At 42.4% G+C, this 13,915-nt stretch overlaps 1 protein-coding gene across 2 annotated transcripts; it reads right to left on the bottom strand.

Moving 5' to 3' along the window:
- Positions 1 to 883: 883 nt before the first annotated feature.
- Positions 884 to 13,137, bottom strand: LOC112266860 (proteasome subunit alpha type-6). Of its 2 annotated transcripts, XM_024444745.2 has the most exons (7): positions 12,820 to 13,134; positions 12,310 to 12,404; positions 11,922 to 12,003; positions 7,801 to 7,956; positions 1,712 to 1,890; positions 1,506 to 1,600; positions 884 to 1,344 (listed from the first exon to the last, which is right to left on the bottom strand). In XM_024444745.2, exons 1-7 carry the CDS (start codon positions 12,893 to 12,895, stop codon positions 1,287 to 1,289), a joined length of 741 nt encoding a protein of 246 aa, XP_024300513.1. In that variant the 5' UTR covers positions 12,896 to 13,134; the 3' UTR covers positions 884 to 1,286. The 2 variants fall into 2 exon arrangements, with proteins under 2 accessions (XP_024300513.1, XP_042153163.1); XM_042297229.1 differs by lacking the exons at positions 11,922 to 12,003; positions 12,310 to 12,404 and having other exon boundaries at positions 12,820 to 13,137.
- Positions 13,138 to 13,915: the final 778 nt, after the last annotated feature.

Genomic DNA, 13,915 nt, shown 5'->3' with positions numbered 1-13,915 from the left:
AGGCAAGAAAAACATCAACATCTATGAAGTACCAACGAGGCACCTGTGCATGCATGCGTTGTGCTGAAGTGGCAGCAAGGCTGCAAGGTGGAGGATATCACAAGTTAAGCAACATCGCCATCCACTGGTTATCTGGTGTATTGTGAACTGGATTCCTCTCTCCCTAATACCTGCTGAAACTCCCATCATTATCTCTATCCCGCCATCTACTGGCCCAGTACTGAAGTGTAGCCTCTTCTACAGTGGGATTCAGATGGAAACAGTGTGGAACAGAGAAGTGAGGTCATGGTCAGTGGGAGAATTGGAATAGAATGTGTGTGTTACTCATTTGTGCCTGAATTATTGTTCGATGTCTGGGCCCATATTCACAAACTGTCCCAGAATAGGAGTACTGATCGAGGATCTTTTCATTATGATTTAAAAGGCAAAACCAATCCTAGATCAGTACCTGTATCCTCAAAGCGTCTCAGAGTACCGTTATCGGCAAGTGACTTGATCGTCATCACTATCTTTCCTTTGCGGTACCTCAATTTGTCGTGATCACCAGCCGAGATAAACTTTTATGAATAGATTTCACTCCTGGCTCAGAGATTGCCTGAGCAGTGTCTTAAAAAACGTCATCCTGAAACCTACTCTGAGCTGGGAGGTTTTTTTTGTCTTAAAAAAACGATACAACAGGATTCCTAGGACCTTTTCGGGGAGACGTTTTGTGGATACGGCCCCAACACTCCTACTCTAAGACATGTCGTGAATACGGACCCAGGACTCTAGTTACATGTAATCGAATCAAACAAATACAAAAAGTTAAGTACTACTGTGTCTTTTGTGATTCTACAGAAAACATCTAAGCATATCAGAATTTAAAAAAGGGATATTAGTGTTCTTTTGTTTTACTTGATGTGCTTTATTCTGTTAGACAGTGTTTCTGTGGCAGGTGATAGATGACATGAGTAACGCTCTGGGCACGGGCAGTTAAAACCCTTTTTGGTGGTCATAAACAATGGAGTTCAATGAGATACAGACAATAGGATGGATGAAACAATCCACACGATCAAACCAATCCAACAACATGGGAATTCTAGTTACAGCCTGGCGGTATGTCCTAGAAGATTTGATATGCAGACTGAAGGTGAAAATCAACCTGTGCAGATGTAAATAGTTGGAAAGTAGAAACAAATCCAAGTATTGTACTGAAGTAGAATTATTGTCCTATTACTGAACCACTAGGCTAGTCTGTTAGTTAGTCAGCCTGACACCTGAAGTACTGTATGTGGATGGCTGCACCTCTACTCCCGCTCAGCAATGGCCACCAGGTGAGTGTCGATCTCTGTCTCAGAGAGTGTCCTGTGAGAGGAAAGAAGAGAAGATGAGAGTGGATGTTAGAAACCAGGGTTGGGGAGACAGAAAGAGAGAATTTTGGCTGTTGTTCCCTTGTTTAAATCCTTGAACATTACCATATGAGCATATAAAAATGACAAAATGCAGTTACTGTGATAGTATAGTACCTGAACTTGGGGCTTTCCTTAGTGACCACACCCACTTCAATTTCACTGGGCTTGAAGTCCATGGACAGAATAGAAGAGAGACAGGAGATGGCCAACTATAGGAGGAGAGAGGGAAAGAAACAGAGAGAGTAGAGAGAGAGATTGAATACAGTACAGACTTTTCGCCAGATGTTTCCATGAGTATCCAGGTGTATCCATCCGCCTACCTCCACAGTCATCTCATATGACAGCTCCGGCCTCTTCTTCAGTTTCTTCTCCAGGTAGCTGTTAGCCTCTGTCTGCTTGGCCCCCACGCTGGTGGCCCTGAAGCCACAGAAGTAGCCTGCCGGGTCACACTTATACAGCATGGGACCCAGCTGGGGGTCCATGGCCACCAAGATCATACCTGGAGACATTGGGAGGAAAAGGATATGGGTCTGAGTCCTCTGTGTGGGAGTTAGGACTCACCTACTGCACATAGATTTTTTCAATCACTTTGGTGCCATTTTCACAACACAAAGCACACAAATCCAAACAGATCATCAAAATGGCTCATATTTAAAAACTCTCAGCACATCTTCAGTTGACTGGGTGCAACAAATAAATTCAGTCTTTTTGTTCACTGCACCAAATCACTCTTTCAATTTGGATACATATTCTATCTACTGAACAGAAATATAAACGCAACATGTAAAGTGTTGGTCCCATGTTTCATGAGCTGAAATAAAAGATCCCAGAAATGTTCCATAAGCACAAAAAGCTTATTTTGCTCAATTTTTGTGAACACATTTGTTTACATCACTGTTAGTGAGCATTTCTCCTTTGCCAAGATAATCCATCCACATGACAGGTGTGGCATATCAAGAAGCTGATTACATAGGTCCACCTTGTGCTGGGGACAATAAAACCACTAATATGTGCAGTTTTGTCACAAAACACAATTCCACAGATGGCTGAAGTTTTTAGGGAGCGTGCAATTGACATGCCAACTGCAGGAATGTCCACCAGAGCTGTTGCCAGAGAAGTGAATGTTAATTTCTTATCCATAAGCTGCCTCCAACTGTCACGGTCGTCTGAATAATTATCGGACCAAACTGCAGCGCGATATGGTTTCCACATAATATTTATTTGAAAACGCACAAAACAACAAAGAAAGGATGAAACAAACAACTAACCGTGACTACAGAGGTGCTACGTCCACTAACTCAAAACAATATCCATAAAACACAGGTGGAAAAAATGCTACTTAAATATGATCCCCAATTAGAGACAACGATAGCCAGCTGCCTCTAATTGGGAATCATAACAAACACCAACATAGAAAAACTAAACTAGAACCCCACTGTCATGTTCTGACCATAGTTCTGTTATTTTATCCTTGTTTTAGTATGGTCAGGGTGTGAGTTGGGTGGGCAGTCTATGTTTGTTTTTCTATGTTGGTTTTTGAGTTCGGCCTTGTATGGTTCTCAATCAGAGGCAGCTGTCAATTGTTGCCCATGATTGAGAATCATACTTAGGTAGCCTGGGTTTCAGTTTTGGGTTGTGGGTGTTTGTCTTCCGTGTCAGTGTTTGTCGCCACACGGGACTGTTTCGTTCATTTCACGTTTATTGTTTTGTATTTCGTAGTGTTCAGTTTATGTTTTAAAATAAACATTATGGACACTTACCACGCTGCGTTTTGGTCCTCCGATCCTTCTCGCTTCTCCTCCTCAGAAGAGGAGGACGAGATCCCTTACAGAAACACCCACCACAAAAGGACCAAGCAGCGTGGTAACGGGCAGCAGCAGCAATCGCAGGACTCATGGACTTGGGAGGAGATTCTGGACGGCAAGGGACCATGGGCACAGGCTGGAGGCCCGAGAGGCAGCCCCAAAAATTTCTTAGGAGGGGCCACATAGGGAGTGTGGCGAAGGCAGGTAGGAGACCTGCACCAACCTCCCGTGCTTACCGGAGAGAGAGAGGGACCGGGCAGGCACCGTGTTATGCCGTGAGGCGCACGGTGTCCCCGATGCGTGTGCATAGCCCGGTGCGGTACATCCCAGCGCCTCGTATCGGCCGGGCTAGAGTGGGCATCGAGCCAGGTGCCATGAAGCCGGGTCAGCGCATCTGGTCTCCAATGCGTCTCCTCGGGCTGGTGTACATGGCACCAGCCTTACGCATGGTGTCCCCGGTTCGCCAGCACAGCCCAGTGCGGGCTATTCCACCTCGCCCGGCTACGGGGAGCATTCAACCAGGTACGGTTGGGCAGGCTCGGTGCTCAAGAGCTCCAGTGCGCCTTCATGGTCCGGTCTGTCCGGTGCCACCTCCATGTACCAGCCCTCCGGTGGCAGCCCCCCGCACTAGGCTGTCTCTCTGTCTTCTCCCTACAGGTGCTCCCGCCTGTCCAGCGCTGACACAGTCTCCCGTCTGTCCTGAGTTGCCAGAGTCTCCCGTCTGTCCTGAGTTGCCAGAGTCTCCCGTCTGTCCTGAGTTGCCGGAATCTCCCGCCTGTCCGTCGCTGACGGAGTCTCCCGCCTGTCCGTCGCTAGAAAACCCCCCATTCACGCCCTGACCTACTCTACCATAGAAAATAAGGGCTCTCTATGGTCAGGATGTGACACCAATGTAGTTTTAGGAAATTTGGCAGTACATCCAACCGGCCTCACAACCGCAGACCACGGGTATGGCGTCATGTGGGCGTGTGGTTTGCTGATGTCAATGTTATGAACAGAGTGCCCCATGCTGGCAGTGGGGTTATGGTATGGGCAGACATAAGCTACGGACAAGAACACAATTGCATTTAATCAATGGGAATTTGAATGCAAAGAGATACCGTGATGAGATCCTGAAGCCTATTGTTGTGCCATTTATCTGCCGCCATCACCTCATGTTTCAGCAAGATAATGCACAGCCGCATGATGCAGGGATCTGTACACAATTCCTTGAAGCTGAAAATGTCCCAGTTCTTCCATGGCCTGCATACTCACCAGACATGTCACCCATTGGGAATGTTTGGGTACTGACTGGTTTTCTGATCCACGCCCCTACATTTATTTTTAAGGTATCTGTGACCAACAGATGCATATCAGTATTCCCAGTCATATGAAATTCATAGATTAGGGCCTAATGAATTTATTTCAATTGACTGATTTCCTTATACAAACTGTAACTCAATAAAATGTTGATATTTTTGTGTTTATATTTTTGTTCAGTATAAGTATCTGTGATTCAAAATGCAATATTCACTTTACTTTTAATATGATTTTCTTGTCATCTGTTAACAATACAATTAACTATAACTTAATCAGACTGCTGAAAATGGATAACTACTGAACCAAAACTATGTAGTGCCTAGTTAATGTACAGTGCATTCGGGAAAATATTCAGACCCCTTCCCTTTTTCCACGTTTTGTTACGTTACAACCTTATTATGAAATTGATAAAATTATATTGTTTCGTCTCATCAATATACACAAAATACCCCACAGTGACAAAGCGAAAACAGGTTTTTAGAAGATTAAGCAAATTGATTAAAAATAAAAACAGAAATACCTTATTTACATAAGTACTCAGACCCTTTGCTATGAGACTCAAAATTGAGCTCAGGTGCATCCTGTTTCCTTTGATCATCTTTGAGGTGTTTCTACAACTTGATTGGAGTCCACCTGTGGTCAATTCAATTGATTGGACATGATTTGGAAAGGCACACACCTGTCTATATAAAGTCCCACAATTGACGGTGCATTTCAGAGCAAAAACCAAGCCATGAGGTCGAAGAAATTGTCCGTAGACCTCTGAGACAGGATTGTGTCGAGGCACAGATCTGGGGAAGGGTACCAAAAAAATTATGCAGCATTGAAGGTCCCCAAGAACACAGTGGCCTCCATCATTCTTAAATGGAACAAGTTTGGAATCACCAAACCCGGCCAAACTGAGGGAGGTGACCAAGAGAAGAGATGGTCCCTCTGACAGAGCTCCAGAGTTCCTCTGTGGAGATGAGAGAACCTTCCAGAAGGACAACCATCTCTGCAGCACTCCACCAATCAGGCCTTTATAGTAGAGTGGGCAGACGGAAGCCACTCCTCAGTAAAAGGCACATGACAGCCAGCTTGGAGTTTGCCAAAAGACACCTAAAGGACTCTCAGACCATGAGAAACAAGATTCTCTGGTCTGATAAAACCAAGATGGAACTCTTTGGCCTGAATGCTAAGCATCACATCTGGAGGAAACCTGGCACCATCCCTATGGTAAAGCATGGTTGTGGCAACATCATGCTGTGGGGATGTTTTTCAGCGGCATGGACTAGGAGACTAGTCAGGATCGAGGGAAAGATGAATGGAGCAAAGTACAGAGAGATCCTTAATGAAAACCTGCTCCAGAGCACTCAGGACCTCAGACTAGGGGAGAAGGTTCACCTTCCAAAAGGACAACAACCCAAAGCACACAGCCAGGACAACGCAGGAGTGGCTTTGGGACAAGTCTCTGAATGTCCTTGAGTGGCCCAGCCAGAGCCCGGACTTGAACCCGGTCGAACATCTCTGGAGAGACCTGAAAATAGCTGTGCAGCGAAGCCCCCAATCCAACCTGAAAGAGCTTGAGAGGATCTGCAGAGAAGAATGGGAGAAACTCCCCAATACAGGTGTGCCAAACTTGTAGTGTCACACCCAAGAAGACTCGAGGCTGTAATCGCTGCCAAAGTTGCTTCAACAAAGTACTGAATAAACTGTCTGAATACTTATGTAAATGTTATATTTCTGTTTTTTTCTGTTAATACATTTGCAAAAATGTCTAAAAAACTGTTTTCTCTTTGTCATTATGGGGTATTGTGTGTTGATTGATGAGGGGGAAAAAAGAATGTAATCAAATTTTAGAATAAGGCTGTAACGTAACAAAATGTGGAAAAATTCAAGGGGTCTGAATACTGTACAAACGCACTTTAGTTTGATAACTGCTGATCACCGTAAAACTATATCATTTGTATGTATAAATGTATCAATTGGACATCAATTTTATGTTGTAAGGTAGAAACCGAATCACATATGGATGTGGCTGTAAATACTACATCATCATTCTCCATCAGTGTGCCTTAATAGGACAAAGTGGAAAGCATCACTCTATTGTTCTACCATGTGGAATTATAGTGTAGTGTACACTGCACTGCTGAAATACCTGGGTTTAAACAATAAGGCCTGGGGAGATGGGGTATATGGCCAATATACCACGGCTAAGGGCTGGTCTTAGGCACGACGCAACGCAGAGTGCCTGGATACAGTCCTTAGCCGGGTTATATTGGCAATATACCACAAATCCCAGAGGCGCCTTATTGCTATTATAAACTAGTTACCAACGTAATTAGAGCAGTAAATAGTACTTTTTCTTATGTCATACCCATGGTATACGGTCTATACCACGGCTTTCAGCCAATCAGCATTCAGGGCTTGAACCACCTGGTTTATAAAACAATACATTTAAAACAATATATATAAAATAACAATTTTATAGATACACTGTAAGATGATGAATTTCAAGCAGAGAGACAGGCGATACTGTAGCAGTTGACAAGTCACGTAGAAAAGGTGATCTTGTAGAATGTTGCATGGGGAACAAATGGCTTACAACACTGCTATGTTTTTACAGTAGCCAACTGCTTTACAATACCCCAATTTCTGATTTATTTGTCCTACGTATGTACTGTAAAAAGATAATGGAGCCGTAAGACTGAGATATTTCTTAAACATGCTCACAACCTGCCATTGGATACAAATTATAAAATAATTGGGCATGTTAAGTTATAGTCAAATACTGTATGGAAAATGATATTTACCATCTACTACTCTTTCTATTGAGCACTTCAAAAATAACATTTTTGAAATGTGTAACTTGTATTCTTTGCTTTTGGATGAAATGGTAGTTAAAATGACTAAATGGTGAGCCTATCATTACCTGATGTATTGGTGACTAAACTAAATGTTCTCTGGGTATTTCACATAACACGTTGATTTTGCATGAATGACTCTGGGGTGAAAGATGTGTGAAACCCCAATGAAAGCACAATGAGAGTTTCTAAACATAAGATAGGGGGCATTACAAGTGTTATCAGTTTAGAGTTATGAGTTTAGAGTTATGTAAATATACGGCAAGGTGATTAAAAAAAACATTATTACTGGGCAATCAGGGAGAGGAAAAAAGGGTGTATAGAGGTATTGAAAGAAAGGAGATATACAGTCGGCCGGAGAAGGAACCAGGGGACTAAAGGTAAGGGGGAGAGGGAGTGAATCAATGGAGAGGAAGAGGACAGAGAGACATAGTGACAGGAGGACAGGGGTACACCACTCACAGCATCCCAAAGGTCTCATCTCAGCGTTCTGTGTGTAGACCTGGGAGATGTCCGCCATTCTCCGACACAACATGTCTGCTGTGATGTCATAGCCAAACTTGTACTTCCATTCGGCGGCCTCCACTCGTGCCCTGTGGACCTGGGATCGACTGTCCGCTGAGGGGGAGAGGAAGAAAGAGTAAAAGGATGCGTGTGTGTGTCAGTGGAGGCTCCTCAGAGGAGAAAGGGAAGGACCATCCTTCTCAGTGAATTTCATAAAATTAAAAATAATAAAACATTTAAATAAAACTACACTAAATATATTCACGTCACCAAATAATTTATTCAAACACACTGTTTTGGTGCAATGACGGTCTACAGTAGCCTCAACAGCACTCTGTATGGTAGCATGGTATAGCCGGAGGACAGCTAGCTTCCATCCTCCTCTGGGTACATTGACTTCAATACAAAACCTAGGAGGCTCATGGGTCTCACCCCCTTCCATAGACTTACACAGTAATTATGACATCTTCCGGAGGACGTCCTCCAACCTATCAGAGCTCTTGCAGCATGGACTGACATGTTGTCCACCCAATCAAAGGATCAGAGAATTAATCTAGTACTGAAAGCATAAGCTACAGTTAGCTAGCACTGCAGTGAATAAAATGTGGTGAGTAGTTGAATTAAAGAGAGAGAAAGCCAATAGTTTTAACAAATTAATTTCTTCAAAAATTAAGGAGAAGCAAGAGAGATATTATCATTTTTTTTTCATTTTCATTTTCACTTAATTAGCTAGCAAATGCAGCTAGCTAGTTTAGCCTACTCAAATACCCTGCTCAAAAAGACAGATGCTATGTTAGCTAACTAGCTATGACTATCCACCACAACACTGGAACTCTTCCAAGTCAAGGTAAGCTTTTGGTTTTACTAATTTATTGCCACCAGGCTTCCGGTGTAAGTGCTAAACTGCTAACTAACTATACACTATAAAGTTACTGCGTGATTGTAGCGGGTTTACTAACACGTTAGTTCTATTAGCTATGTTGACTTTGATGTTACTTTAGCTAATATGGTAACAACGATGTAGGCTGTGTGTAGCAGTTAAGACATGGTTTGGCTTGGAAAGGTTATTTCTTCTGGTCACATACAGCTGATGTATTGTGCATTGAAGTCCACAAACGAAGGGAAGAGGTGAGAGGAGGACAGCGCATAGATGCGAGCAGGAATACAACGTGGCTGCTATGAATATCAACTATGCGTGACCAGAGGTGTATTCATTCCGCCAATTCTGTTGAAAAACGCTTCTTAAATTAAAGCAAACGGAACGAAACAGGGATAAACATACATGAATTTGACCAATAGAAACTTGTTTGCAATTGTTGGACTAACGATTACACCCTAGATCAGCGGTTTTAAATGTGTCACTGTCTGTCCGTGTGTCACTGTCTGTCACCAACATTTTCTCTTGACCTGTGTTGTAATCTTTCATTCATAGGCTAGGTTGTAGCAACCTCTTACAGTTTTTTTGATTGCTAAATGACAGTGGACACAACTGGAGTCACATGTGCAAAACTCTAACTACAGTCTGCACAGCAGCAGTTCATGTGGACCAAACTCTAGTTCGTTTTTCATTGCTTGAACACAGTTTTCAAAACTCTACACACTTATCCCATAACTTTAACCACAACCTGCACAACACTGTGGATTTACAGCACTTTGTTCAAATGCTAACACACTGCTGTCAAAACTGTGAACCACACATTCAAAACGGAATAGATTTCAGCCTTGTGCCTTTCAAACACTGCTGATTGCAATTTCAGCTGAAAGGCTAAGCAGGTGTCTTGTTTTAGACTTGTTAGTGAACACACACACATATTACAGTATATATAGGTAGAGCTCAGAAAGACTCATTTTGGAAATGGAACAAGGAAGATGGGTTCGTGGAGGGAGAAGGGTGGCAGGGAGAGGGCGGATGCGTGGAGGAAGACAAAGAAGACAAAGAGCTGTTATTTCAGATGAAATAAGGGCTACACTTATAGACCATGTCGTGAACCATGGTCTCTCATTGAGAGAGGCAGGGTTGAGGGTGCAACCCAATCTGCAAAGATCCACAGTGGCATCTGTAATGCCAATTTTCCATCATGCAAACAGGTGAGAGTTACATCCTTACAGTAAATGAAAACATTACAGGAATCTATTTTGTATTGCAATTATAGAATATTTACACAGATATATATTACAGTAAGTTTGACTGTAAAATATATTTTTACAACAGGACCCAAAGGCTGCCCCCAACAGGGGGAAGAGGAAAAATATTTTCAGATGCGCAGGAAAATGCTATTGTTGACATGGTTGTTGTCAACAATGCAATAAAACTGCAGGAGATTCAAGATAGAGTGCTGGCTGATAATGATATATTTGAAAATGTTAATTCTGTCAGCACAACAACTATTGCTCGAGTCCTAAAGAAACACCAAGTTACAATGAAACAGTTATACACTGTACCGTTTGAGAGAAACAGTGAACGGGTAAAAGAGCAAAGATACCAATATGTCCAGGTAAGACGTCTGAGGTTACGTACACAGCTATACAAAATATTTACAGTAAAAAAAAACACTAGCATTTCTACAGTAAAACTGTGCACTTACTGTTTTTCAGAGAGTAATGGAGGTGGAAGCACTGGAAAGACCACATTCATTTGTATTTATCGATGAAGCTGGATTTAACCTTGCCAAAACACGGCGCAGAGGAAGGAATGTTATAGGTCAAAGGGCCACTGTGGAGGTTCCAGGCCAAAGGGGGGGAAATATCACCATGTGAGCTGCAATGGCCAATGATGGTTTGCTTCTCAACACACCACTCATTGGCCCATACAACACAGAAAGGCTTATAGCTTTCCTAGAACAGCTCTATGCTCAGCTAGTGTCAGCAGAACAGGGGGAGCCAGTAAGAAACCCCCAAGTTTTTGTCATAGTTTGCGATAACGTTGCTTTTCACCACTCTGCAGCTGTCACAGATTGGTTTGCAGCACATCACAGATTTATGGGTTTGTACCTGCCTGCATATTCACCCTTCCTCAACCCAATAGAGGAGTTTTTCTCTCCCTGGAGGTGGAAAGTGTTTGGTCACCACCCACATGACCAAATGTCTCTTTGGAAGCCATGCGTGCCGGATGTGAGGACACGAGTCCAGAGGACTGCCAGGGATGGATAAGGCACTCCAGAAGGTTCTTCCCCAGGTGCATGACAAGAGAAAACATTAGATGTGATGTTGAAGAAAACCTGTGGCCTGATGCTAGAGAGAGGCAGGATTAGCCCCTCAATTATTTGTTCGAATTACAGTATGTACTTTTAGTTTCTACCCTTTTTTTCTCATTACTGTAATTCCGTAAATTACTACAGACTATTGAAGCAAACTGCTAATTTTCATTTACCTTAAAGAATTGTTATGTTCTAAAAATTTTAATAAATCATGTGAAAGAATGTCACTCTTTTCTTTGAAGAAAATATTACTTTGTATGAAGTCACTGAAATTGTTCAAACTGTAAAGATGAAAAGTATGTATTTTCTGGATTGGTGTTTGATGCTAGTGTTTTTACTCAGTGTGTTCTGAGTGACAGTGTGTGTTATCTCAGTGAGGGTTGTGCATAGTGTTTGGCTGCACTGAGCGTGTTTTGAGCCATGTGTTAAGAGTTGTGTTGCTTGGAATGAGTTTTGCAGGTGATGTGAACTGTTTAGCTCAGGTGACTGTTGGTAGTGCAGACTGTAGTTAGAGTTTTGCACATGTGACTCCAGTTGTGCCCACTGTCGTTTAGCAATCGAAAAAAACTGTAATGGGTATAGGGATCATTTGAGTATCATGTAGTAGCCTAACCCTATCGATGTTACATTGAAGTGGGTGAATGGAATATGAATGACAGTCATCCAATATGCTGTAATAGAAATGAGGCCATGCTCATAAAAATAAATACAAATGTCCTCCCTCATCTTAAACGGCACCAACCACCACTGGTGTGTATGTGTATGTGTGTGTGTGTGTGTGTGTGTGTGTGTGTGTGTGTGTGTGTGTGTGTGTGTGTGTGTGTGTGTGTGTGTGTGTGTGTCTGTGTGTGTGTGTGAGATGTGAAATGCCATTATACACACCATTGTGTCCTGTCATCACACATCCAATGCGTGGGGTAAGTGGGTACATGTTGGTCAGAGTGGCAGAATCCAGCAGCTTGTCCTGTATTATAATGACAGGGTCACATATATACATATAGTAGATGGTACCTCATTGTTGTTAGGAATATTGGGTTGGTGCCACAATATAATATTTCGATTGGACAAGCTTTAACAAATCAGTGGCGTGTGCCCAGTCAGCAGAAATGCTGGAGACACCACTCTGTCATGCTTCACTGTTCATGACTGACTCTTTCTCTAACGCCAGATATCAATATTCTTTTTCTAATTTGGATGAAGTCAAAGACAACTAAGACAGAATCTCCTGGTACATGGAAATGGAGCTAAAGACAGATTCTGAATATCTTACCGGCACTTTCTTCTGTGTGACCACCACAGCACAGTCTGTCCCCCGCACGCCCAGTGATGTCAACCCACCCTGCGCAATGGCTTTGAAGGCATACTCTGAGGGACAACACACGAGCACATGAGATTATACTTCTTAAATAAAGGCTAACTTTTAAAAGCTGCATGGGGTAAACAGGGGGCTTGGAACACTATAGGTCTAAAGGTGCTCATGGGAAAGTCCCAAACATTGGTAGATCGCTTTATTGGCGGACATATTATACCACAGAGAAGTAAACACATATTTAAAACATGTGTATGTTTATAATCACAATATGGTTATAATCACAATACACTACACGTTTGGCCTATGGGGATGCTCATCGTCACATACAGCTACAGCGCTGCAATATTCACTGCGCGACTATCTTAGATGATTTTAGATGGTATAGAACGATACATATACAGATGCTAGACTAGCCTAGGTCGTCCCCTGCACGAAACAAAACTGGAGAAATTAAACAAAATATCTCACCGACTTGATAGAGGCGGCCCTCTGGAGAAAAAATCGTAATGTGTCGGTCAAATCCAGCATTCGAACCACGGGACATTGCTTTGCGTCAAATGATGCACACCTACAGTGAACTTTCGGCGAGTTACCTGTTACCTTTTCTGCAGTATCCTAATAGCCTTATAGGACTATATTCACCGTTGTTGTCTGTTGCAGTAAAACAAGAAGAACAGTCTACAATAGAGAGCAGACGATGATAAAGGTGTTTGTTAAGCTTCCCGGTGGAGTCTTACTTTCTCTTTCTTTTTTCAATGAACCATCAGAAGACTGGCACATGTGTGTTGTGAACAACAATAGCGTGAGCAACAATAGTGGAATCAAGTTTCAAAATAAAAGTTTTGAATTTAAACTAAAGCGAGCAGCTAAAAATAGAGGAGATAATGCCAAAATTGGACTATAATGCTAAACAGGGTTGGAATGTTGCTATACAAATTCAACAAAAGATCCTAATTAGTTAATTTGATGCAAAATAATTGGTTGAAATTGCACTGTGGATGTATTCGACTTCAGAATTGCATTGGGGGCATACTTACATTGGAATGTACAGGCTTACCTATGGATCTTGTGTCCATGAAATGTTTCTTTTTTCTTTTATTTCACCTTTATTTAACCAGGTAGGCTAGTTGAGAGCTGGCCAAGATAAAGCATAGCAGTTCGACACATACAACAACACAGAGTTACACATGGAATTAACAAAACATACAGTCAATAATACAGTAGAAAAAAAGAAAACAAAGTCTATATACAGTGAGTGCAAATAAGGTCAAATAAGGGAGTTAAGGCAATAAATAGGCCATGGTGGCAAAGTAATTACAATATGGCAATTAAACACTGGAATGGTAGATGTGCAAAAGATGGATGTGCAAGTAGAGATACTGTGGTGCAAAAGGAGCTAAATAAATAAATACAGTATGGGAATGAGGTAGATAGATGGGCTGTGTACAGATGGGCTATGAACAGGTGCAGTGATCTGTGAGCTGCTCTGACAGCTGGTTCTTTAACCTAGTGAGGGAGATGGGAATCTCCAGCTTCAGTGATTTTTGCAGTTCGTTCCAGTCAG

The sequence above is a fragment of the Oncorhynchus tshawytscha genome, linkage group LG14, assembly GCF_018296145.1.
Source record: "Oncorhynchus tshawytscha isolate Ot180627B linkage group LG14, Otsh_v2.0, whole genome shotgun sequence".
Taxonomy (NCBI): Eukaryota; Metazoa; Chordata; class Actinopteri; order Salmoniformes; family Salmonidae; genus Oncorhynchus; species Oncorhynchus tshawytscha.
The sequence above is the reverse complement of the archived record's forward strand: the minus strand, read 5'-3'. Positions and strand labels throughout refer to the sequence as shown.

What these genes read in the sequence shown, in the direction of transcription:
- LOC112266860 (XM_024444745.2), bottom strand. Translation starts at nt 12,895, where the DNA reads ATGTCCCGTGGTTCGAATGCTGGATTTGACCGACACATTACGATTTTT. An exon ending in GATGAGACCTTTGGGATGCT is followed by an intron (nt 1,891 to 7,800) that starts GTGAGTGGTGTA and finishes CAATGTCTCCAG; the next exon opens with GTATGATCTTGGTGGCCATG. An exon ending in AAGGAAAGCCCCAAGTTCAG is followed by an intron (nt 1,345 to 1,505) that starts GTACTATACTAT and finishes TTCCTCTCACAG; the next exon opens with GACACTCTCTGAGACAGAGA.